The following is a 27,848-nucleotide window of genomic DNA, read 5'->3' on the forward strand; positions in this document are numbered from 1 at the left end:
GTATCCGATAGAAGACCGATAAGCTGGCCACTCTGCAGCGGTGACCGAGGCTCTGGAGCTTTTTAGAACATCGTCGTTTATGAGCCTCTGGTCATATGTTCGAAATTTTATTACTATGAATCTTTAAAACAATTGAAATAGAGAAAAAAAAATGTAAATTATGACACAAAAAATCTTCAATAAGTTACACAATTACACAATGATTTTAATATTTATTGCTCTACATCTAAAATCTAAATCGGATTTAATAGATTTAATTATATTTTGACAATCAAATACACCGTTATAGTAAAAAATACTAGGTATTACTTATGTTAGGAATGTTCAGAATTTGTATTTCCTAATTTGTTATAAAATTTACATAAATGAATATATATAATGGATGTAAATGCATATGAGCGACGTGTGTTGCTTATAATCACGTGACACGTGTAATTGTAACATAAAAACAAACATATAATTGATTGATACTATAATTATTTTTTTTATAATACGCATCTGTACAATGTACGTAATATGATCTACAATTTAATTAAAAAAAATAAAATAACGTCTGATTGACTTCTACGTATCTTTTGAATCATTTATCGTTTAGTTTTTAAAATATTTAAATACAATTTTGTTCGTTGAAACTTAAAACCAATTATAATCATTGCAACAAAATATGTAGAGTCGCGATTATTACTATTTTTTACAAGGGAACAATCTAAACACTTCTCTGAATATGATGTTCAGAGCAATTTTAAAAACAATAAACTGCCTCACAACAATAATTATAACTTCGCGAATTCGAGTTTTAAAACGAAACGCCAAAAGCGCATCAAGTTTTCGAATGCAATTAATTCACAATATCCGAAACGATCGGAAACTTTCTTTCTCAATTATACGTGCAAGCTTTACTAAGAATTAAGTTTAGTTGGGCAAAGGGGCGGGCGGAGGCCTAGCTGCATGGGCAAGCGTAAGCCTTTTATAAGGTGAGCGAGACACGCGCGGCGCACACACGCTACAAGTCGCGGGCAGCGATAGGTTGTGCCGCAAAGGGGCACTACGATCGCTCGTGCCGAAACTCGACTCACGACTCATTTTCTTTGAAATTTCGTGTAATTGCAAAGAAAAAGTGACCGCGGCACATTGTGACTCTGAGTGCTTGTGAACTTTACATTTTCACATATCGAACGTGTTCACATTAGTGGAATGAAAATCAAATGTCTGAAAAAGTAAGGATTACATGAGCCTGGAAAAACTTAAGGCAAGTATAGACATTTTTTTTAAATTACTCAATTTAATATGACCTGTAGATACGCTATAATACTTTTTATGAAAGATTTGTTTTAAATATAAATAACAAGAGTTAGGGGTGTACGAACTCTACATTGAATAAATCTAATTGTAATTGCATTGTATATAGGTGAGTTGCTAACTAGCTTATAACCTTTGTTTATCACTTGATAAAAAATATAAGGAGGTAGTTATGCGACAATTGCTAGCATTAATTGTGGTTAATTCAATTGATTTTCTGAGAAACAAGATAATTTTCAGTGGTAAAGTTTTTATGAGAGTCAAGTACTTATAAGGAGGAAAATTTTATTGTCTTTTAAAGTTATGTGCTATGTCTCTTAAGATTTGTCTCATAGATAAGTTGACTATGTTTAGTTTCTATTAGTATGTTGATCATGTAATTTTATAATGGTATCACTGGTCAGTCCCCTTATATACCTGAGTCGAATACATGATGCGATGTATCACCGTCACTAGATGAATTATTAACGAGCAAAACATAACTATTTCCTACTAGTCGTATATTAAATCATAGTTTCTATCCCTGTAAATGTATTGTTCCACTCACGAATGGCCCAAGTATCTCTTGTAATGTTATCAGATAATTTTAGCGGATAAGGCATTATGTGTTATCTTATTGATAACAACTGATCTTGCCTTTCGTATAGCTGTGCACGAAGAACGTCGTCATTAATTCTATTCGACAATAATTTATTTCGAGTGTTATGACGAGTTAAATATTTTTTAACCAGGTAGTTAATTTCCTGTTTATGTGATGAGTCACTGGTATTAGATAAACCTTTATAAACGTTTTTAGTTATTAACCAGTTAACTTAAAAGCTTTTAAAAATATTTATGTCAATATTATAATTGTATGGGAACTCCTTCCATATGAATCACGCTTGCCTCAATGACGTAAACGTAATGAGGAACAAACGTGAACAAATCCGCAAGGCACAAACAACTTTATATTCAATATTATTATTACTTAACTAAATTTATTAAAACTAAAACATAAACACAATCTGACCGCTTTGATCTTTTTCGAGTCACCTTCGGTTTAAACACATTTCATATCAAAAATAATTATTTTTTTTTAATAAAGGTAGAGATAATTGAATAAAAGCAAACATTAAAAAGATACAAGATGTACCCGTTCCTAGTGTCCTAGAGAATAGATCAAAGTCTCATTTTTTTTCATAAGAAAAACGAATACACGAAACAACAAGTGAGGTTACAGATATAGCAACAGACAATAACAAAATACCATGAAAGTCATTTCGTTTCATTTAAATCTTTTAGCAATTCCTTACTTATTATTTATAATATTTATTACACTGTATTGAGTGATGAGTCAAAGGTTGATACTTTTGCGATACAATTACAAGGTTCCGCAACATAGAGAAAAAAATAGAGGTTCGAACAATATCAAAGTTTGTAGAGTCAATCAGATGAAAAACTAGCTAGATAGCGCTGCCTCTTAAACAAAAATAGTTTATTCTGTACGTGAAAGAAAATATTGTATTCTTTATCTATATAAATTACTAACTCATTAAAATTTTCTTGCCTAGTTCCCACATCATCTTAGCGTAGATATGTCATTAATATTGCATCAAGTCTCCGGAAGAAGGAAGGTTTCCAGGGTCAGTACGATACATGTTTCTGCAAAAACATTTTACATACGTTACAATCACACATTAAGCATACAAACAAATTATTTTACATGGCCATATACTGGAAGAAAATAAGCAATGAAAATTTGATATCGTTAGGATTAATTTTCATGCCCTATCAATTTTCACTTCAAGTTTTGTGTCAAAGTAGCGTAAATGCATTGAAATCCATTGGGCGATTCAGGATTTTATTGTATATGGTAACAGACAGACAGATATACAAAGAAACTAACTTGTATTAGTGAATAAGTTTGGGCAACTAGGTGCTTTTTCACTGTTTAATTAAAACTGCAAGTTTTAAGTGGGATCCTTTTCTAGTATTATTATTATTTTTAGAGATAAGTGGAAGATATGTAACAATTTTTTTTAACATTATATGATGAACCATCAATGAAATTAAGTTCTACTTATTATTTTTAAATGATATAATTTTAAACATGACAGATATGCAATTTTGCATTTTACGACAGAAATACTTAAAAATATATTTATCTACATACCGATGTAGGTATGCGTAAATCATATAATATGGTAAAATATTCCATGAATATTTGTAGAGTCAACTAACTTATAAATACATAGGTATTTCATGACATAGTAAATTATTTTTAAGTGACCATTATATTTTGCGTTGATTCATTAATATATAATTGAAATTAAAATCCTAGTTTTCCTTAATAAGTACTTAAAGGTTACAGCGAAATTATAACCTGTTAGATCAGCGTTTCTTACTATAAGATAATTCAAATGAAATGTTACGCACGACTGGTTATTCAATTAACTGTGTGACCTCTGTCAATCACTTTTACAGAATAGTAGAAATAAGTACCAAGAATGGGATAAATGGCACTCTAGAATCAACAATTATCACAAGTATTTAATAACAGCGTAAAGTCTCTTTTCGACCTTCTGATGTTTTTTTTTTAATTGGTTCGACTGATGACCGGTTTTGTTATGGATGCCTTATGTACATTCCGTCACTCATTTATCTCTATTTAATAAATTGTAATTATATTTGAATTATAATTAATTATTGGAAACAGATATGACCTTTATCCAAGTTATTGCCAATTCGCTTATTCTCTTCGGTCAGATTGATTATATGCTGATCAGTTGAATTTCACAAAATAATTAGATTTAAATAGATTTTCGGTGCCAAGATTATTAATGCAATCGTAGTAAACTGTATAAAAAGGTTTCGGTAAATGAAGTTAGGTAAGATTTGAACCCAATGTCGGAGAAACCTCCATCGACACGCTTCAGAGAGCGGAAAATTGCTACCGACACCTTTTGCGAGTTTTAAAGCCCACTTAAGTTCTATAATATTCATATTGACGCTATATGCTCATGTGCATACATGATGGTAGAGCTTAAATGTATAGGAATGTGAATAGCAACTACATTCGAAAAAAAATCATACAATCTTATGCATGTAATTTAAATGTGTATAAAGTAAATGTTAGAGCAGTGGTGGCTCAGTGGTGAGACCTCGGACTTCGAATCGATAAGTCCGGGGTTCGAGACCAGGCGAGCGCGCAGGAAATAAATTGATTTTTCAATTTATCTGCGCATGTTGTAAGTTGTAACATCACCACTGCTCGAACGGTGAAGGAAAACATCGTGAGGAAACCGACATGTCGAAGAATCAAAAGTTCGACGACATGTGTCATCCGCCAACACGCACTTGGCCAGCGTGGTGGATTATCAATGGCCTGTACCCTCATAGGAGGCCCGTGTCCCAGCAGTGGGAACGTATATGGGCTGATGATGATGATGAAAGTAAATGTTGTTTTGAAAATATATTAGATTACTTTAGCCTATATTATTTCCAATCAAACGTTTAATAATTGCTTGGAGTTTAGCCCAAAGAACATTTCTGCAAATCTGTATCTTTTAAAGTTATATTGAAGGTAATTCACAATTGAAAGACTTTATCCACATAATAACAATTATCAATAAATACACCAGAATAGAAGCGAGGTCTGTAAGATGTGGGGACTCTTCTTGACATTTAGATTACAATTTACAACCTATTGAAGAACTGTTTTCATTCTTGCTATCTATTGTTTGCGGAGCACTAAACGATTAGTGCGTAACCATTTATCTTTTATATTGATAAGTGGTCGGCGATAAGTGTGTTGTAAATCTGGGTCAACTTTGCTAACGCATTCTTTTTAATAGAATCTTTTGAGATAATGAAAATGTATGCTTACATTTTCATTCTACGTCTATTTGCGTTTATATAGATGTGAGGGGTCACTCGTATATTATATTGTTTACATATTTAAGTAATATACTATGACTCATGCAGATATGACGATTGACGTGTCAAGATTTTATGTCGTTGTTAAACTGTTTGTATGACAAAACCGACATCTTAAATATAATTATTATTTGTTACAGATATCAAATCTTCGTGGCATTAAACATATCAGAAGATTAAGAATTAAGTTCGAAACTAACGAAAAATATTTGTAACCGTGCAGGTTAAGATATATTTTTGATAAAACAAATTATGTGTTATCGTGATTTATAGACGAAATATATATTAATATTGTAAGTTAGTAACAAATGAGTATATTAAGTAGTACAAGAGAAATAATAGTAACAAAAAACATGGCGTCGATTAGTTTGAGAAGTAGTTTAAGGATATTATGGACGACGGTGGCAGCCCTGATCTTCCTCACGAAGAGTAGCGCAGCACCAGCCTTCGGCGGAACAGATAAAGCCATGGTGAGTTTTGTTACTTTTATCATCAATGACTCATTCAATTACGTTCTCTCAGCATGTTATTAATAAATTCGCATGCTCTAACATAGAATCTATACAGCATATCTTCATATCATAAAATAAAAATAATTCATTAATATTAATGCTTCCTAACCGGAATTTGTGATATACCGCTATCAGGAGGAATACCACAATAATCATGGGTAAATCCTACATACGTATATGCCAAAATAAATTAAACATCATTTTGATATATATTTTATATAAATATTGAAGCTATTTAATACGAATGACTAATAGTAAGTTCCGTTAAATAAATACCGATACATATAATTAATCTTGTAAATCGGAAATGATCTCGCATTAGGTCGACAGGTGACTCACGGTTTCAAAGAATTCATCATCGGCGCCTTGAATTAAAAACTCAATCTGTAGTAAACTCACTCACGGCCGTAGTATTCATTCACAATAAACCACCCGGATACAAAAGCACTCATTTCACGTTGATTCAAACTTGATTCCTTACATTTACTTTAGCATCGTAATATGTGAATCACCAATGAACATATATGCTCTTATTGATACCTACCACTTTATTGGTAATTCAACTTAACGACATTGTGTCATTTGTTTAGTATTCATTAATGATACGTTGTTTGTGAATGAATCAGTAAAGGATATTTTTAATTATTAATATTGAACTTTTTGCGATTTTCCGCCAGATTGCCTGCTTAGTTATATTAATGCTCATTGCTCCGAGTTATTAATTAAACCTATAAAAAACACATCAAATGCTTTTCATAAGTTATAAGATAGAATCACAGAGACGTAAAGGTACTTCTACAACCTAGAGGAATAAATATTTTATCATATCACCATCGCATTACAAGAATAACTGTATCATGAGTGTTTACGTGCCACCACATTTAAAACAATAACACCATATCGCTCTCGAGAACTATAAAAACATATCAGTGGAAGGAAAGATTACATAAAAATGATATGAGCGGTCACCGTACCGTGAGTCAGGGAGTAGGACGTTCAGGCTTGAGGAGGAAACGGTAATAAAGTTATAAGTATATGTTTCTTAGAAACAGTCGAACGCATTGTGAGTCATGAAACCAGTCTCACAGGCCGCAGCCCGCAGCTCGCCTGCCGCCAAGTTCTAGGTCATAGTGCACCGACATATTATCTTGTACCTATTGTGTTTCATATGGTCCCATATTATTGAAGAAAACTATTAACCCGAGGGTTTTTAACTGTTTAAATGATCAAAATCATTATGAATTGAATGAAACCTTGTATTAGAAAAGCTGAAAAAGGTTTAATATCTTTTGTAATTACTATGTAAAATAATATCTTCTTTGTTAAACTGATGTAGATAAAACGAAAAAAGGATATAGAATATTCAAGATCAATTTTATTTAAATATGTAAGTAGTAATTTATTGATAAAACTTTCACTCGCCCACATTCAAAAGCCGTGCTGACCGGCATACTTTGTTAAATAATATCGTTGCGACGCTTTACATATTTCGAAATGTTTTTACATGTTTTTTAGTTTTTACCTTAGATTTTTAAATATTATATACCTATAAAAGTAAATTTTTACTCAGGTAACATAGCCAATGTTTCATTTACACACAATTTTCTAAATCTGATACCTAAAAGATGTCAAGGCTTGGCCCTGCTATTGCTGTTAAATTGATTATAATCTGACTTTTCATAGAAAAATTATTGTGACAGTCTACAATAATAATTATTAGATACAAATTGAAGTTACACGATCTACGAAACGCAAATAACGCAATTACCTAATCATATTTTTGTTAACAATTTTCAAACAACCAAAAAGCTTCAAGGAATTTGCTTAAAATATAAGATTTTGATATGTTGCGTGGAGATTTAATTTGATTATTTTCTTTAACTTTAACGCTAAACGATTGTTTTGTTTATTAAATGTTGGTAGGCGTCCAAGGAATAGGCCTAAAAATGTTTCCAAAAGTAAGATTAGAACTAGAAAAAACATCTATAGTAAAAGTTCAATAAAATTGAAGCCACCCTGAAAAAGTTTACCTTTGAATAAAAAAGTATTGAAATGCAAAATCGTTACTAGGATACGCGTCAACGCCCACAAGTGTCGTGAGCCTCACATCGGTGTAAGTCACGAAAGCATTCCCGCGGCAACCAGGCTTTAGCTCAAACCAAAGGGATAGTAGGATTCAAAATTTATAGGTCATTGTCCTACAGTCACGTGACTGCAGTGTCATCTACCTCTGTCCACAACTACCGTGCTATTTCCTGCAATTCAATAGGTACTGTTATGAATAAGCACCCTTATATAGGGGGTCATTCTACCACTAAATGCCTACAGAGAACAATGCCCCAGCAGAAAGTGCCAAGAACCTGTGCCATTCTTTGTTTTTAACGTTTCGCACATGAGTTCGATTAATGTGATATAAAAATTCGACGCATGTGCCACCGAGCGGACATCTCTCGTAAAATTTCCTACGCGGGCTAGAACAATGAACTTTAAAAGCATTTGGCAAAAATAGCATGTGTTACTTTTGTTTATGTGGAGAATTTGTAAGTCCGAGACCATTGTCTTCTATTTTTTACCTCTATGATGAACATTACACCGTTCGCATACCAATTAACTGGCTATATCGTCCACCGCCCCTTTGATATGCTTTTAGGGAAATCTAATCGTATCTTAAAATCATACTAAACCCTGTCATGGCAGAAGATAAACGGGTCTAAAACAACATTGTACATTTGCAAACAAGTCTGCAACTCTAGTCACGATCTGTGCTCCTGGGAAGCGAATTATTTTTGAGAATCGCGAAGAATATTTAGATAACGTCATGAGAACGGTTAATGTTTGATTGTGACAATGCTTTTGTTTCTGAGAAAATTAAAAACGGAGATTTTACAGAATTTAGTTTTTCCTGCTGTACTAGCAATACCTACGTAGTATTGAAACGTGCACGGTTGAGGAAATTTTTAAACGTATTTGGTTTAAGGGAATCGATCATTGAACTTTTGCTTATTCATAAAAAAAAACTTTATTTGACGAAGCAGACGGCAAACAGACGGCTCCGTGAGTAATATGATTGCTGCGGTTTGGGATGTTATGAAGTGTGGCGATGGTAGCGAGTGGTGATTCTCGTCACGCGCGCAGGAAGCGCCGCCGACCTTCAGCACGCGCTCCACGGCCGCTCTTGTCCTGATCACTTCTCATTGTTCGCATCTTCCGTCATATATACGTTTTACATATTCCTATCGATTTTATAATAATATAAAAAATATGAGTACACAAAAAGACGTACAATAATACAGCAAAAGACGTACAGAAGGCGGTCTTATTGCTAAAAGCTATTTTTTACCACATAGCCACAGAGCAAAGGAAAGCTGCAAAGAAACATAGAAAAGCGGTGCGCAAAAGATAATGGAATAATTTTAAAGCAGCGAATACTGCACCTATAGAAATGGCAGTTCTTAAACCTTAACCTAAAAAAATAAAACTTTTTGATCGATAAACTTAAAAATTAAATGAAATTATTTCGTACAATTATATTTTGCAATCCAATGCAATTGCATGATGAAATACACTCTACTTTGCGATATAATTGATGAAAAAGATACAGTTGCACGGTTTGTTTAAATATAGAGTCAATAAAACAAAGAACGTATAAATAAAGTATACCACATAAGAATAAACAGTAAAGTCATAGCTATATATTTTAAATTCATCACCACGCTCAAACATCAACAACAGATCCACGAATTGTTCATAGGCAAAAAGGCATATTCACTTTGTTGAAATTAACATAAAAATCCCATTTCCACGTGTAAACAGCAAATGATTGGCGGCAATCTACGGACCAGAATTGATTATATCTTAGCTATTGGAACACGTGATAAACGTGAGGACGGCAGACAAAGGGCACAAATGGGGGAAAAAATAGAATGAAGGTTTACACGCAATATGTTCTATTTTAACGTTTTGTCAATCACTTACAATTATCAGTTATTACAGTTGCAATTTATTGTAGTGAGTAATACAAGAGAATAGGTAGAGCAATTTTAATTAAATTCTAAATATATTTTATTTTGTATTGTATTAGGTACTACTTTTATATTGTGTTTTTTCGAAGTGTAAATGATTTTACGAAAAATGATATATATGTAATGGGTACTATAACGAGAATGTTATTAAAATACATAACGACTTTTAAACATAGAGCCATAGAGCTTATATATTTTATTTTATTATTGTGTATTGAGTTGAAATGAATTTTCTTGACTTGAAATAATATACCGACTCGAAATTTCCAACGTTTAATAAATTACACTCAATATTTTTATTATTTACATTGGTCTTAGTATTATTGTTCATAAGTTATAACACATATATAGCACCTACATTCAAAAAACTGCTCACGTAAGTACTTACAATGTTTTATGGTTATAAAATATAAAAGAAAATATATTATAACATCGAGAATATTTAAAAATCTTTCAGAAGAAATAACAACAGACAAATGATTTAAACTCCAGCATAAATAATTATTTATTACATAGTTAATAACGTTTTTCTCTCATCAGCTCAATCAGAATTATTATTGTTAATCATAATAGATAATCTTTGTAATCCGCAATTCACAATATCTGTATGTTTCCCATAATTACGCAATTTGCTCGGTGCAATTAAAAATGAATTTATTTATAAACATTTCTCGCTATTGGAATTTTACATATATGTACTTATATGCTTTTTAATAGCCAGAATATTTGCGCAGTTTCATAATAAGAATAATATAATCGTAAATTATTGATAATTGTATCAGATGTGTGAACCAATTACGCTCTATGGATACATTATGGAGACCACGAGTAGGTTTTTGCGTATCGAAATATCATTAGACCCAAAGAGCACGTGTATTTATCCCCTACACGAGTCGTATAATAACATTTTCGCGTTATTATGTATAATTTATGTACGTTTATGCCATAGTACGTTGCACTAGTAGCATTCGTTATTAACTGTCTACAACAAAGGCCGTAAAAATTATGTACGTACATATTGTCGTCAATATACAATATTTGTATTTTTGGATTGCATATTTCTTAGCATGTTGTTTAATTAACGATTAGGCAAATTAAATTGTATTGTATGATTATAAATTACTATTACCTTAATAGATAAAGAAAATTACTATTATGGTTTTTTGTATATGCACTTTATGTTACTAAAACAATATATTATACGACGGAGACTGGGTCAGACTGTTTTAATCATTATTTAGGTAACTAAACTTTGTTGAAATAACAGATGTTAAATGTCGCGTAGGAGTTGTGTTTACGTTTAATATTTTTGCCTCATACAGAAATGAAAGTCATATTTGGTTCGATTAGATTTATAGTTTTAATTCAATTGGACACTGTTTCCTTATTAATAATTGGGAAGAATTAATAAGATACACGTGTAATAAAGACAGTTCTATTAAGCTATCAGAGCCATCCTTATGATGCTTCCTGGAACAAATAGCGACTCATCATATAGAAATTTGTATCAACACCCAATAAGGGTTCCCACTAACCTTGTTATTATCAGCCTGATAATGAAAGAATGTCAACACTACGATATTATTTTATCAATACGTCACGTACGATAGTCAAAAATTAACCTGCTGCTTAATAGACTACCAATTTTAAAAATATTTAATTAATTTTCAAAAAATTGAGTGAAGCTGAAATTAAATGTTCTATAGCATCATAAACATAATATATGTAGGTATACCTGTTTTATAAACCAAAAACTAAATTTAATTTTTAATACCATTTTAGAATACTTATTGAGATTTATATTTTTCTCTAGAGTTTCTTTTTATATAATAAACACATGTTTCATAAATATTCATCGTCATTATAGACCCGCATGCGCTAATGTTTAGAGCTAAACAATGTATAGCATAGAAATGCATGCAATGTGGTGTAATAATACTCATTTGTTATAACTACTTAACCTATAGGTACTAATATTAGGAAGCTGAAGAGTTTGTTTGTTTGTTTGAACGCGCTTATCTCAGGAACTATTGGTCTGATTTAAAAAATTCTTCGGAGTTAGATAGCCGATTTATCGAGAAAGCTTTTAGGCTATAAATCTATAATATTATATCATCACGCTAAGACCAACAGGAGCGTAGGCCGTAGCAGTGCGGGTAAAACGCGGGGCACAGCTAGTTATTAATCTTTCAATGATTTTCACCAGAAACTTACAAATCATCTCTACAAAGATACAAAGACAATGCAATAAAAATAGAAGACGTTTGTATTCAATATTTTCAAATAGTGCATTGCAATAAATAATAATTATAGCTTCGAGTGCCCTTGAAAACAAACAATGACTGCGTTGTGAGTATATAACTAGGTGGAAAGGTATGATTAAGGTAGACAGTGATTAAGCAACTTACGCATAGAGTAAACAAAAGGACTGGCCGGAAGTCATTTTTCCGGTAGGTTTTTCACCTTTTTATATCGAACTACAGTATAATTAAATGTGACATCTCCTACGTATTATCTTTTTCCTTTTTTATTGACTTTTGCCTGTGCTTTTACTAAATGCCATTGTCAAATTACAAGTAAAAGTTTAAAGATTAAGGCACAATCAAATTTTAATTTCTCCTTTCTGTACTGCTTCGAAGGGTTTATTTTTAGTTTTTCGTTAAGGACTTTCTGTTTTATACAAAAGCAACATAGTTAGGACTTTACTTAATTATAAAAAAAAATAATTACATTCATTTCAATTTACATTTTAATGTGTGTAATAATAACGAGTATATAGGTAGGTTAGGAAATAAAGTATAGAGTAAAGAAAACAAGAAATATAATAAAACGAACGACGTGTTGATCTTTGAACCCACTCTATTATCACAGATACCACAACTATTACACATCCGACATCACCAACAAAGTGTCTGTCGACTAGACATCATATTTGCATTTAACTCGACACATTTTCCGTTCGAAAGTGACCTTAACAGTGACAATCGAAGCAGCGTGTTTCCGAATCACATAAACATACATGTTACCGGCCCCAGACTCCGACCGTTACCGAGGCATACTGACCCCGATACGCTTGTACAAATTTATTAACCCGTCGACAAATACTTTTACATTATCCTCACACTGCGATAATAGGATTTACTGTTATAGTTATTTTGAATACCGCCTACGTGACATGAAATCGACATTGAACAAGAATCAATTCGCACTTCGTTTTCGACTTAACGGTTGAAAGGATAAGCAGAATAATGTTAACGCTGTCAGCGGAATTTGATCGGTTTGAGAGGCATCAATCTCGAGGTTAATGCACTTTTTAGAAATGAGCGAATCTGATTCAGTTATCTTTATCAGTCTATGCCGCTACATAGATCAAATATTTAAATAAACTAAATTTTCAGAGTTGGATAAGAATGTTATATAAATAAAAAGTTAGTTGCTAATATTATAGATTTTATTATACCTTGTAACGTAGATATCTTTCAATTTTGACGTAACCGAATACCGTAAGCCTAAAGGTGAAGAGTCGAAAAATTAATTCAGTGGTGCATTCGTATGTTGCATCAAATCAGAACCTGACAATACTCAAACTATATTATGAAGTCAATGATCGTCACACAGGGCAAGTACCTGGACGAAGGCGAAATCGAGCCATACCAAAACAATCACTAACTGTTTACTAAGAATTAAATGGAGATAACTTTGTTTTCGACCTGCACTCGTTATTTGATTTGCAAATAAAACACGGCTAATTATAATTGAATAAACAAACGTTTATATTCACATTAAGGCTTCTTGAATGTTTCCTGGAGATTTTTGAATCGATTTAAATTACGTCCTTTTAGAAGACACATAGACTTTGTAGTCAATGATATTTATTAGAAAATTAGAAGCAATATAAGGGATAATATTACTGTGTAGCAATCAGCTCAATTACCCATTATGCTATATTCTCGGGATATAATAGTGAATAATAGTGACCCAGTATATTTTCCATCAGACCTTATAGCACTGCGTCTTCATTAAAGAAATATCGTCTGTTTTATAGTTCCAAAGAATTTTGTAAAAACGAAAGCTCTACCAGGCCGTGCATTTTAAATGCACGCACTATTCAATGGCATACATTCTCCTGTTAAAAAACGATCACAAATGAACATTTGTTGCACTCATTTGCCGCCTCAGCACGTAGTATGCAACGATTGTTGTTAAGGAAAAACAATAAGTGTGCGGGGGTATTGACTGCAGACATTGTTAATAGTCCCTCAGCTAAGATGAACAAAGACGAGCGGTGCCAGTCAGAGATGCGTGGCACACATTGCGATGCGCCGCACGCGCCGACTGCCAAGGTTGCTGTAGTGTAAACCGACGCTGCATGCTTGCGGTTGCTGAACATAAGATCTGAGAAAAACCGTGTCGATCACATCGTATTTATACAAACTCAAACATACTGCAATAAGTGATGCTCATGAGCTGCCGTGTGTAAATAAGTTGAAACCCAGTATCTCGGGAATCGGAAGGGTTATAATACCCTTTTGCACTTAAATCAATGAAATCTTAAACCAATGTAAAGCTCTAAAAGTTCCGTTCGAAATCTAAGCTAACGTTTCCAAATTCCGTGGATCTTTAATAAAGCTGAATAAAGAAGTCAATTTTTTGGTATAGCACCGGAATTATCGCATTGGTGGTCTTATATTTAGCAATTTTCAATGTTTACTTTCTTATCAAATGAGTAGATAATAAACAATGAGGGATAACCTTGCGTACGCTCACGATTTAACAGATAAAAACTGAGAAAGTACCTACTTTGTGATGTCATGGTGTATCCACCTACTTACGAACACCAGATAACATGTATGAAATTGATAATTATTAACTGAAAGATATGGCAAAAATAATAATCGACCTAGAGGCTAGAAATACTCGTACTTATAATATGCTTATAACACTAAAAGCTAAACTTTTAATCATTTCTACAAAACAAAGGTAGGACCATAATTATGGTACGTTTAAAGCGATATACCTACAATAGGAAACATTACTCATTTGATGATATGTTTTTCTCCACTGGCAACACTTATTCATCATGGTAATTTGTTTGTTGGCATGGACGTTACCGTCATAAAAGGAAATAATAAATTACTACTATAGTGGAAACATGTAAATATGAATATTAAATTACAATTTTCTCTGAACGTTATGTTTCCATTTTATTGCACAAAACTTAGTAATCCTTTGCATTAAATGTAACTCTATAACACAAACATCTATCAACTAACGCATGATATCGATCTTTCATTATTATGTTCTTTTCTGGCTGTATCGTCTTCTGCCTACTAATTTTCTTACCATAAGCATGCTCATGTCATTAACAAAGGTCCATATCCGCTATGGATACGGCAGTCTAATTATGATTCACACTTCCAGATGTATCTAGCTCAGTACGGCTACCTGAGCCCTTCAGTAAGGAACCCCTCTAGCGGACATATCATGGATGAAGGCTCATGGCGGAAGGCGATTGCTGAATTCCAGAGCTTTGCTGGATTAAATACAACAGGTAACACTCTTATATTTATCGAGTGAATATTTCTATGAAAAGAGGAATAATATAAAAGAAGTATAGTATCTTTTCGGGATAAATATTAAATGGAAACTTTTAATGTATAGATATAAGTAGGTACAAGCATGTCTAAATAATTTATTGCAACGTCTCAATTGTGTCGTAGATAAATAAATAAACATAAACAATAATGACACCAAAACAGGTTACCCATGGATGATCATTAACATTAAACGAATACAAATAAATATCCTGCTCCACGACAGTCAATTAATTCAGATAATTTAAATTTCAATAATGTAAACTTCAGTGGGCAACAGCTGTATGGTAACTAGCGCATCTGTATGCGTGACCATACAATGAACGTTCGTCGAATTGCTGGTTTGACGTAATTAGTGTAATAGTAACCCATAACCGTTTCTCAGTGACCTTGCTGGACGCTGGGTGTACTGAATCATACTTGTTTTATACATTAATACTTTAGTATCAAATGTACATTAGTTTTTATCTCTGATTTGTGGTAGAGTATAAATTTCTGTAAATAAGTAATTGTGGGTACTGTTACTAGAAAGAACTGTTGATCACTGTTCTGTGCAATGGAATATAAGCAATAATCTTATCAACATTATTTAACCAAATTTATATTTTGCCTTTTTGCCGGCAAGTCTCCCCATAATTATATATTCGAAATTTTGAAGCTAAATAAAAGATAGATAAAGCCCTATGTCTTAAAAATAGCAATTTATCCAATATCACGAGTCATGACATGAGTAGCAGATGCAATTGACATTGACAATGCAATTACCGTCAATGAAATCATGGTTGGCAGGAGACCACTGAAATACCATACCATTACGTGGTTAGAACTTTAAATTCACTCGTACGTGTCTTGACACAGAAGTAGCTAGCTGGCTATTGTATGAAGTTCATTGTTATCTGAATAAATATATACAAAGTTAAGATCATGGTTATATTATTATCGTTATATGTGTGGAAAAACAATTGTAACATTATTTCAGAGCTTTTGAAGAACTTAATAGGTTTTAATTGTAATTCAATTAGATGCGACGTAACAACATAAAGGCAATAAATTTAGCTCATTGTAGCCATGCAATAATTATTTGTAAATAATACGTACATTGATAAATTATATATCATTTTATTAATGATGTAGTTTTGCTCACGTGTTCATATGTAGGATTATGTAACGACTCTATAATACATAATTAGCACTTATAAAGATAAGTACAAAACTTGGAAAAATATCTGAGGAAAGAAACCTTAAAAACACTGGGTTTTCATTAAAAAAGGGATGTTAAACTTTGTTTTGTGTAATGACATAAAATCTAAAAAAAAGTCGTAGTTATAATTGTCTATCTATTACGTTTGTACGTGTGTAAAGGTGTTTATGTCAGTTGATTTCCGTTTGCGTTTTTTATGTATGGTTGTGTAATTGCTTCCTGGTCATCACAATGAGGTGTTAAAACTTAAAAAATCTCAGTACCTAAAACACACTTTTACGACAAAGGGCTATATACAATGTACATACTTTATTTGTATTATTCTTAGAACTACCTCGCAACAATTCGTAATTAATTCTTTTGTCTCTCATTTTCCTCATTATCGGTGAATATATTGACTATTAATTAATATTTTTTATTGTTGCATTTTATCATGAATTTTTGTTCAAGCTTTTTATTTCTTCTGTAGGTGAATTAGACGAAGAGACGATTAGTGTTATGTCATTGCCGCGGTGTGGTGTTCGCGATAAAGTTGGTTTTGGTGAAAGTCGTGCCAAACGTTACGCGCTCCAGGGTGAGTTATTCTTTTAAATTCATATTGTATTGCATTCTAGCTATGTTGTAAAACGGTAAAGTTTAACTGCATAGCTCAATATATTTTGATTTAACATTTCTTATAAAATCGAATGACTTGTAGAACTACATCGTCGTATCAAATAACTTAATAGAAGATGATAATGTAATAAAAAATTGAAAAAAAAAATGCTCTACTCTATATTATTTTATTGCTCTGCTCTATATCGACCCTACTTGAACGTCATTAATGTAAACTTTACTGCATTTCTAGGCTCAAGATGGCGTGTCAAGAATCTAACATACAAGATCTCAAAATACCCATCGAGACTGAACCGCGCTGAAGTGGATGCTGAGCTTGCCAAGGCCTTCAATGTATGGTCCGACTACACAGACCTCACCTTCACGCAGAAACGGTCAGGGCAGGTCCACATTGAAATCAGGTAAGCGAGATTTAAGAGCCCTATCCTGTTTATTGTAAGTAGTGGATACATATGGAATGCATCTGATATTGCTGCACACCATGTTTTAGTGTAATTGATTGTATAGTAATTAGTATAGGTACACCCGACTTTTTCAAATATATAAAATATATAGTATACATATGAGTTTATTAGTAAATTAGTACCACTATCTCTATTGTAAAAATCTAACGTTTTGACTGTAGTACGTACCTATAGGTAGTATAGAAAATAATCGATCTTGGCGTGAATGATTAATCGCTTTATTTGTTTTATTGTTCAGGTGTAAATGACCTAATAATATTACATTTCACGGTGTAACTGCAGACTGCTACACTTATAGTCTCAAGATAAAGTCTTTGTGCGGACTAAACGTCAACGATAACATTCTCATATCAACATTCCAGCGTATTGAAGGGAAATTTTGAAATATAAATTGCTCATATATCAAAACGTAAGGAAAGCTTTGTTCCATATTGGTCAATAGGTAATAGAAAACCTGATTACATTAAGTTTTAAATTAAATAAAAGTGATATACCGCAGAGACATTGTCCAACACGCAATACAAGCAATTCAGTATTATCCGTCATATAATCGAAATATTTGAGTACAGTTTGGACACAATGGTGATCAGTGTTGTGGAACTGAACACAAATTGCTGGCATTGACTGCCATTCGCCTATTTGTATGACAACTCACGTAGTATCAAATCTGCATTACGACTGCTATCGTAAATTGTTACCGTGCAACTGTTTTGTAGCTTGTAATATATAGAATGGGACTGAAATCGATTGAACAATATTTTTCAATGATTGCAATTATTGGAATGATTTAAGACCTAGTAATTATTTTATCTTTATCTCATTTAATGGTCAATTAATACTTAATTGACAGTTTCGTAATAAAACGCAGGTTAATAAATCTAATTACAGTAATGCATTATTCTTTGAAACTGTTTTAAATTGTCATCGAAGTATATATTACAATATTTTATAATGTATAATTAATTTGAACAGGTTTGAAAAGGGAGAGCACGGTGATGGTGATCCTTTCGACGGACCTGGTGGCACCCTGGCCCACGCCTATTTCCCTGTAAGTAATACCGCTTTCAAATAACAATATTACTCAAAATTTCCTTAGTTTAATGAAACCTGAAAATAAGGGTATTGTCGTTTGTGTACCTCGTTATTCAACAAAATCCACTTAATTATGATTTAAACCGCAAAACGGTCCCCTCTTTTGTATCGAATATATTATTCATTTCCATGGCAGCATAAAGCAAACATAATACGATGCGTAAAGACGGCTTTCCAAATAATGGTATACAAAAATATTTGCCCACGGATGTAGCACATTACTACATTATAGAGAGTAACATTTTGAAACGAGATGTTATCTTAATTTATTTTAACAACTTTTATTTGAATGTAAAACTCACAATATACGTATTAACCTGTCATTTTACATTAATTTTGATGATTTAAATATTTCCTAGGCGTACGTTCGTTTGTTTCTAAAACTGCTTTCTACGGGAAATACGTTTTAAATTAAAACGTGCAACGAGCTTTCGCTGATAACGTATAATCGATAAAGCATTACTGCCTGATGGTTTTTTTTATTTTAAAGTAACGTATTCAATATTTTTTCATTATTTAACCAGGTTTATGGAGGTGACGCCCATTTTGACGACGCTGAAATGTGGTCCATCAATTCAAGACGTGGAACCAATCTTTTCCAAGTAAGATCATATTCATTCTTATTTTTTTACTTCATTTTTAATGCAAATTTGGAAAACAAAAGATCTGGACCATATACTTACATCAAATTCTTATAAATGTTTTCAGGTAGCTGCTCACGAATTCGGTCATTCGTTAGGTTTGTCTCACAGTGACGTCAGGTCAGCCCTTATGGCGCCCTTCTATAGAGGATACGACCCAGCTTTCCAACTAGACCAAGATGACATTCAGGGTATTCAGGTAAGCTTTTGTGTTTATTTAAATGATAGCTCATAGCACAGTCAGTTCAAACAAGTTAGAAAAGATCTTTTTATTGGATAATACATAAAATACAGTACATAAATGACAATAATTACAATGATATATTTCCTATTCTGTATGAAAGGACCAATAATCGTTTTGAACTATATACAAAGCAATATAATTATTTTACTATTCTGTTTTCAGGCATTATACGGACATAAAACACAACTCGATATCGGTGGCAGTATAGCGCCGAACCCCACAATCCCACGCGTCACCACGCAACAACCTGCTTCCGAAGACCCCACGCTGTGCTCCGATCCCAAAATTGACACAATCTTTAACTCTGCTGATGGCGCTACTTTTGTTTTCAAAGGTATGGTACATTCAAAACTAACTTTAATATTTTTTCAGATATTATGCATTTAATGCTATAATGCTAAAAATAAAATCAGCATGTAATTTATTAAGAATTTTAAACACATATAAAACGATTAAAGATACATGAATGCCGACATATTAAATATTGGCTGTTATTGCGGAGCTCATAAAGGCCATCAATCATGTCAGCGTTGTAAGCGTCTAGCAAAATGTTATAATCTCGTTATTATTAATTTTATCTATATTTATAACCCTCTCTCTGAAGGGTTTTTGATTTGACATTGAAAACATATAGTTTAAAAGTAATTTTTAAAATTCAATATTATGTAGTGATAACGTGGGGCTGATATATATTGGCATGCCTATTCGGCTAATGTGTTGAATCATAATGTAATTTTTGTCAACTTTTTTACATGCACACATTACACCAATAAAGAAATGTTTATTTATTTCGCTATACAATCCAAACGTGGTCCTGAATTTATTAAAATTCTTATTCTAGGAGAGCATTACTGGAAGCTGACAGAAAATGGCGTAGCAGCTGGATACCCTCGTCTCATCGCCAGATCCTGGCCAGGTCTCCCCGGTAACATCGACGCAGCTTTCACTTACAAAAACGGCAAAACTTACTTCTTCAAGGGATCTAAGTACTGGAGGTATAACGGCCAGAAGATGGACGGCGACTATCCTAAGGAAATTAGTGAAGGTAAATTTGAAGTATCTGGCTGTTGAATTCTCATTAAAAATGAAATATTACTTGGTTGATTGATTATTAGACCGGATCAAATTTTAATTAGTAACCTTCTATTATCTGTGCTTTCAATACTTGATTCATAATTTGATTTTGAATAATAATAATGAATGTTTCGAAAAAAGCATATCAAAACGTTAATGCAATCATTTTTCAGGTTTCACCGGCATCCCAGACAACATAGACGCTGCCCTCGTATGGTCAGGAAACGGCAAGATCTACTTCTACAAAGGTTCCAAGTTCTGGAGGTTCGACCCCGCTCAGCGTCCCCCCGTCAAGTCGACTTACCCCAAACCCTTGTCCAACTGGGAAGGCATCCCAGATAACATTGATGCGGCCTTACAGTATACGAATGGTTACACGTACTTCTTCAAGGGTGGATCTTATTGGCGGTTTAATGACAGAAGTTTCAGTGTAAGTATTGCTGATCGAATTGACGAATCATTTGAAATGTAATTGAATCTAACCCGTTTTAGTTACTCGCGTTATTAATGTTTAATGGAAAATTATACCACACACCAATTAATGTGATTCTGAATTGTATAATCTATGCAATTAATTAAAGCAATCAAGATAAAAAAATACTTTTCCTTTAGAATGACTGCTTCACAAACCTTCTTGACAGGATTATTTATCGATTTATTTTTATCAGGTGGACATGGACACGCCAGCGTTCCCCAGGTCGAGTGCCTACTGGTGGCTCGGCTGCAGCTCAGCGCCGCGCGGCACTGTCGGAGGTAACGCGCGCCTCACGCACTCACCAGAAGCCGACGATGATGTTGGCGACATTCTGTTCGACGCAGGTATGTTCCGGCGTCCAGCGGCTCTTGGTTTTAGGGACTTTATTGTTGAAAGTGAAAGCTGTTTTGACTTTAAAACAAGAGGGCAGAATATTTCGCGTTCTCTGCTAAAGCACCGTGCTAGCAGCTAGCAATTTACAATTTTTTTTTAATTATTGGTTATTAAATTGTGGAGGGAAAATATAGATTTTAATAATAAGAGTGATTAGAGATGTAAAACATTTTAAAGATTTACGTTTAATATGCAAATGTATAATTTATTATTAATTTTTTACACAGAAACAGCCAACAAATACCAAGAGTTTTTTTATTTCCGATGTTTAGGACCGTCTTACCAACTCCACTGTCTGTGGTAGAATGAGTCTGCTTTGTTATGTGTCTGTTATGTTTCTGTTATTTCAGTATGTTCTATGTTTCTTAAAATACTGTATTAGATTAGTTTTCCTTTTTGTAGAATGTGATTTATTTTCTTTTGTATTTGAATTGTCTTTGATTTGCCTGTTTTATTGTTTTATGATTTGTTTTTTTGTCATAACCATTTTCAGATACTAACCTGCGATGCGTTTCGCAATTAACAAAAATCTTTTGAATATAAATTTATAAAGAATAGAAAAAATTCGATCACGAGGCGGGACTCGAACCCGCATCCTTCGCGCCATTCCGGGGCGGATGCCTGACCAACTCAGCCACTCGTGACCCGCCAGAGCAATCGAATTTATTCTATTCTTTCAGTTTTATGTGTCTGAAGGGACACACCGCGCGCCATCTATTGAGATGATTAAAAACCATTTCAACCAATATGAAGCACTTTTCAGTGAATACAATATTGTAACGATGGAACACGACCTTTTTTGTTGAATTTATATTTTTGGTTTTATGGCATTCAAAATGCTTTATAAATATAAATTTATAAAGAATAGAAAAAATTCGATCACGAGGCGGGACTCGAACCCGCATCCTTCGCGCCATTCCGGGGCGGATGCCTGACCAACTCAGCCACTCGTGACCCGCCAGAGCAATCGAATTTATTCTATTCTTTCAGTTTTATGTGTCTGAAGGGACACACCGCGCGCCATCTATTGAGATGATTAAAAACCATTTCAACCAATATGAAGCACTTTTCAGTGAATACAATATTGTAACGATGGAACACGACCTTTTTTGTTGAATTTATATTTTTGGTTTTATGGCATTCAAAATGCTTTATAAATATAAATTTATAAAGAATAGAAAAAATTCGATCACGAGGCGGGACTCGAACCCGCATCCTTCGCGCCATTCCGGGGCGGATGCCTGACCAACTCAGCCACTCGTGACCCGCCAGAGCAATCGAATTTATTCTATTCTTTCAGTTTTATGTGTCTGAAGGGACACACCGCGCGCCATCTATTGAGATGATTAAAAACCATTTCAACCAATATGAAGCACTTTTCAGTGAATACAATATTGTAACGATGGAACACGACCTTTGGAATGGCGCGAAGGATGCGGGTTCGAGTCCCGCCTCGTGATCGAATTTTTTCTATTCTTTATAAATTTATATTTATAAAGCATTTTGAATGCCATAAAACCAAAAATATAAATTCAACAAAAAAGGTCGTGTTCCATCGTTACAATATTGTATTCACTGAAAAGTGCTTCATATTGGTTGAAATGGTTTTTAATCATCTCAATAGATGGCGCGCGGTGTGTCCCTTCAGACACATAAAACTGAAAGAATAGAATAAATTCGATTGCTCTGGCGGGTCACGAGTGGCTGAGTTGGTCAGGCATCCGCCCCGGAATGGCGCGAAGGATGCGGGTTCGAGTCCCGCCTCGTGATCGAATTTTTTCTATTCTTTATAAATTTATATTTATAAAGCATTTTGAATGCCATAAAACCAAAAATATAAATTCAACAAAAAAGGTCGTGTTCCATCGTTACAATATTGTATTCACTGAAAAGTGCTTCATATTGGTTGAAATGGTTTTTAATCATCTCAATAGATGGCGCGCGGTGTGTCCCTTCAGACACATAAAACTGAAAGAATAGAATAAATTCGATTGCTCTGGCGGGTCACGAGTGGCTGAGTTGGTCAGGCATCCGCCCCGGAATGGCGCGAAGGATGCGGGTTCGAGTCCCGCCTCGTGATCGAATTTTTTCTATTCTTTATAAATTTATATTTATAAAGCATTTTGAATGCCATAAAACCAAAAATATAAATTCAACAAAAAAGGTCGTGTTCCATCGTTACAATATTGTATTCACTGAAAAGTGCTTCATATTGGTTGAAATGGTTTTTAATCATCTCAATAGATGGCGCGCGGTGTGTCCCTTCAGACACATAAAACTGAAAGAATAGAATAAATTCGATTGCTCTGGCGGGTCACGAGTGGCTGAGTTGGTCAGGCATCCGCCCCGGAATGGCGCGAAGGATGCGGGTTCGAGTCCCGCCTCGTGATCGAATTTTTTCTATTCTTTATAAATTTATATTTATAAAGCATTTTGAATGCCATAAAACCAAAAATATAAATTCAACAAAAATCTTTTGATTTACTAAATATGATAACTAACATTCTTTTTACAAAAGGCACTAACAGCAAAAAATAACAACTTTACTTACTTACTTTACATAATATCTAAAAGTATGAAATACTAACCAGTTTTGCAATGGCAATAAAAATATTTTAACATTTTGTTTGGCTTATGCTTAAGCAGTGGTTGATGGTTGATGGTCCGGTCACAACACCACGGCTTCTGGGCGCCTACGAACATACCTAAGATACGTTGAAAATTATTTGAATAAATTCAAAAATATTTATTCGTAAATACTTACTATAATTTTTGACGTATACCTAAAAGTAAACTTTAATTAAGGAATTTTTTAATTGCACAAATTTTAAGATCACCAAAACACTAGTAAAGCAATGCTAAACTGTATCTAAAACAAGAGTACCTATATTCTAAAGTACCAAATTCTTTTCAAAGTAAAAAAAATATATTCAATTATATTATAAAAATAGATCTTGTTTAGATACTATGTTTGTATAGTTAACACGCAGTGCAATTTCAATCACAACAACAACAAAGTAATTAATTGAAATGGTGCACTTTTCGTTTTCAAGTGTCATTCACAGATTTCCAGTGTTTTAAATAACGTGTTGGTGACTGGATTCTCTACACGTTACAATTTGTGTGTTTTGTGTTTGTCTTTTAGGTGTAAAATCAACCGCTCCCAGATCATTCTTCTGGTTCAGGAAATAGCCCGGATGGATGCTCCTGAAAATTGTACATAATATTACATAAACAAAGACTCAATTAGTTATAGAGGATATGAATACCAGTGAGATTATAAGACAATAGCGGTGATTTTTATACCGGCAGTCATGTCACGCGCTGTGTGTACGTTGAATTTTATCACATTTGCATGGTAGTGATAAGTAGGATGCGCTTAGAGCTTATTAGCGATTTGGCATGTGCTTCCTTACTCGTACGCTTCGTATCAAGCTTCCTACATAACATAATTCATACCTAGTTTATACATAATTCATTTTGGTTCATATTGAATCAAAAGTAGTGTAGTTTAGATGGGACGTAGGGTTTTAGATGTTAAATTTTGGAATTAACGTCAATAGACTACATTTTGTTCATAAAGGGTTTATGTAGTTTAATAAGTAAGTCCTGTATGACCACATAGTTAATAGGTTGTGGGAACTGTTGGTTATATTGTAGACCATTTTTTAGATTAATTCCTGAGTAAAATTCTACGCTTCGACCTAAGTATTTAAAGTTCATCGGGTGCTGCTAGAGAAAATCCTAGCCATCTTTGTAATGTAAGATTATTTCCACATTCACGTTTGAAGTGTCACGTGTGCGGTGTGAATCATCTGCATATTTTATAGTTGGGACTGTTTTATTATTCATACTTAGTGCACCTAGATAAGGTTAAAATGAATTGATTTGTGTGTGACTAACATTGTCGAATATACGACTGCATGCGTAATTCGACCCATCAAAAATATCAATCATTGAGATAACAAAACAAAATATTCAGGAAAATGAGATAACTTTACTTGCTCTATGTATATAGATATAAATTTATGCATGCTAATGTACGAGTAGTATAGTAATGTAAATAGTAAAGTCAAGTAGTTAGCTGGTAACGGTGACACTAAAGACTTGCTAAAGTCGAGTTCATGTTTCAGTGGTCAACGTTCAGTCAGGAGCCTTACTGTAGTATGTACTTGGGCTCCGTTACCTAAGGAGGACTAGAAACGTCCTCCGTCGCGCCATCACTCACTCGCATCGTAGGTTTCTTTTCATTTCTTTTGCTTGGTAAAACTGTTGAAAAACACAGATTTGTTTTGCGGGATTTACGCCTCATTACATTCATCACTCATTTGTGTTGTTCATTGCACTTATTGTGCACAGATGCACCGATCGTATCGCTATACGTTCCCCCTTAAATTATTTGTTACGTGTTTTGGACAGATGGCGCCGATGATGCGGGTGGGAACAGGGGGAACAGTGGGACGGTCATGACGTCGTCTGCTATTTGGATGGTGCTCAGTTTAGCGTTTGCGTTTACGCTTACCTCCACAGTGCGCGCCTAGCGCAAAGAAACACTGCGTCTCTCTCTGTGATCGTGTGTGTGTGTGTCTGTTAGTGTTCGATATATTGTGTATAGCGAACGCCGTACTGTTGACGAGTGCGAACTTTTATACTGTTGCGAGAACAATAATTTAATTCGAAGTCATAGTTTTTATACTTAATATAAATAGATGATGTAAGCTCGAGTGTGATATTGAAGTAAGAGAAGTATTTGTATTAAATCATTTAAACAAAACTCATGTGTTTCTTTCGATTCCTTTTAATACTGGCAAAATTATGATAAATGTGAATAAAAAATAAGAGACCTGATTGCATTTTTTGAATTGTTTATTTAACATGTTCTGTTCCTCTTATAATTCCACTTAAGTTAGTAATTACAAGTTTATCGACAATATTTTTCGTTTTTATTTCATTTTCATAAACGCACTTTTTTAATAAACATCTCCACAATTCTTCATAACACGGTCGTGCGACCTACTGTCTCGATCGTTCTAACTCTTAGGAAAATGCAAATAATATTAAATTTCAAAATCTGTCTACATTTATACGAATCGATTAATCTTACTTCGAGTGTCAAACGATGCTAATACATGAGAAGGGTGGCCGGCGCTCGCTCTACGGCGTAGGCCAGCGCTCGCGCCCTCCTCGCCGGGCTCGTAGCGCCGACTCTACACTCACACAAGCGTTCGCGCCGTCCGGGTGTTCAACGGTCGCATGTACCACATAGCACATAGACCCAGGACGGCCTCACATTTTATATTCGAGATGTTTACGTTTGTAAATAATAGAGGATTGTTGGTGTGTAACGCCGACGTGACTGTAAAATCGGTCAACCATTATTTACGAGGCGAAAAAGACTTAGTACACGACCACTACTCGAGAAACACCTACGACACATCCTAGATCATATTAATATATAGGAGGCCTGCTTACTGTGGCAGTCGCAACCGACGATATGACCCGCATCGGGTTCATTCTCGTCGTCACTTTTCAATTTAATATTACACTTTACACTATTCTAACTCTCTCACTATGATTTTAGATACATAACCGCGTTCTTTAATGATTTACGAACATATCAACTTACGAGACAAAATTTTGTGACGTACTGAATGCGTGCTCTCTGATAAAAATATATTTATATGATCTAGAACCTATTAATATTAAAATTAGCATTAAGTCCAAATTATCGTACTAAAAGATAAACATAACTCTATTAATTTTCTCTATTAAATTAACAAATAGAATTTTTTTAAATATTTATATTGTTTTTAATGTATTTTAAACAAATTTCGAGTCACGAGTAGATTTAATAGCCATTAAGGCACTCAACAAAGAAGGGGCTAAGAGAATAAATTTTTCCAATATTGCTCTGTACATAACTTTCTATAAACTCCATTAACCATTTTTTTCAAAATGGTGTATTCTTAGTGGATTAATTATTAATAGTGCATAATATTAAAAATAAGTCGATATTCTCTTAGTCACTTGATTGTTTCAGAGATGTACATAAACATATGACTTGTCATTGGCAAAAATTATATATTACAATTCTATTTGTAAGTAATTTGAAAGAAGAAATAGCACTTTCGGGGCTTCAGTAGGTACCTATGGATGAATCGATTACAAACTCTTATGGTAGTAGTCAATAATAATACAATCTATTTCTTGGTACATATTTTTCATAAGACATGGTTGAATCACCGCATGCACCTTACAGCCATCGCCTCATCGAACGTATTAATAATCGTACTTATATATAATCTGA

At 33.6% G+C, this 27,848-nt stretch overlaps 1 protein-coding gene across 13 annotated transcripts; it reads left to right on the top strand.

Moving 5' to 3' along the window:
• Positions 1-992: 992 nt before the first annotated feature.
• On the top strand, positions 993-26,309 carry Mmp1 (Matrix metalloproteinase 1). Of its 13 annotated transcripts, none has more exons than XM_090119522.1 (15): positions 993-1,249; positions 5,355-5,684; positions 15,146-15,299; positions 17,013-17,117; positions 17,391-17,559; positions 18,595-18,670; positions 19,239-19,316; positions 19,423-19,554; positions 19,762-19,933; positions 20,441-20,644; positions 20,847-21,103; positions 21,342-21,492; positions 24,687-24,871; positions 25,675-25,776; positions 25,961-26,000. In XM_090119522.1, exons 2-13 carry the CDS (start codon positions 5,523-5,525, stop codon positions 24,731-24,733), a joined length of 1,707 nt encoding a protein of 568 aa, XP_089975648.1. In that variant the 5' UTR covers positions 993-1,249; positions 5,355-5,522; the 3' UTR covers positions 24,734-24,871; positions 25,675-25,776; positions 25,961-26,000. The 13 variants fall into 13 exon arrangements, with proteins under 13 accessions (XP_089975648.1, XP_089975656.1, XP_089975651.1 ...); XM_090119530.1 differs by having other exon boundaries at positions 21,342-21,426; XM_090119525.1 differs by having other exon boundaries at positions 15,170-15,299.
• The last annotated feature ends 1,539 nt before the right edge of the window (positions 26,310-27,848 follow it).

This window comes from Colias eurytheme, chromosome 3 (genome assembly GCF_061535395.1).
Source record: "Colias eurytheme isolate Ceu_HAF_F1 chromosome 3, ilColEury1 Martin Lab GWU primary, whole genome shotgun sequence".
NCBI lineage: Eukaryota > Metazoa > Arthropoda > Insecta > Lepidoptera > Pieridae > Colias > Colias eurytheme.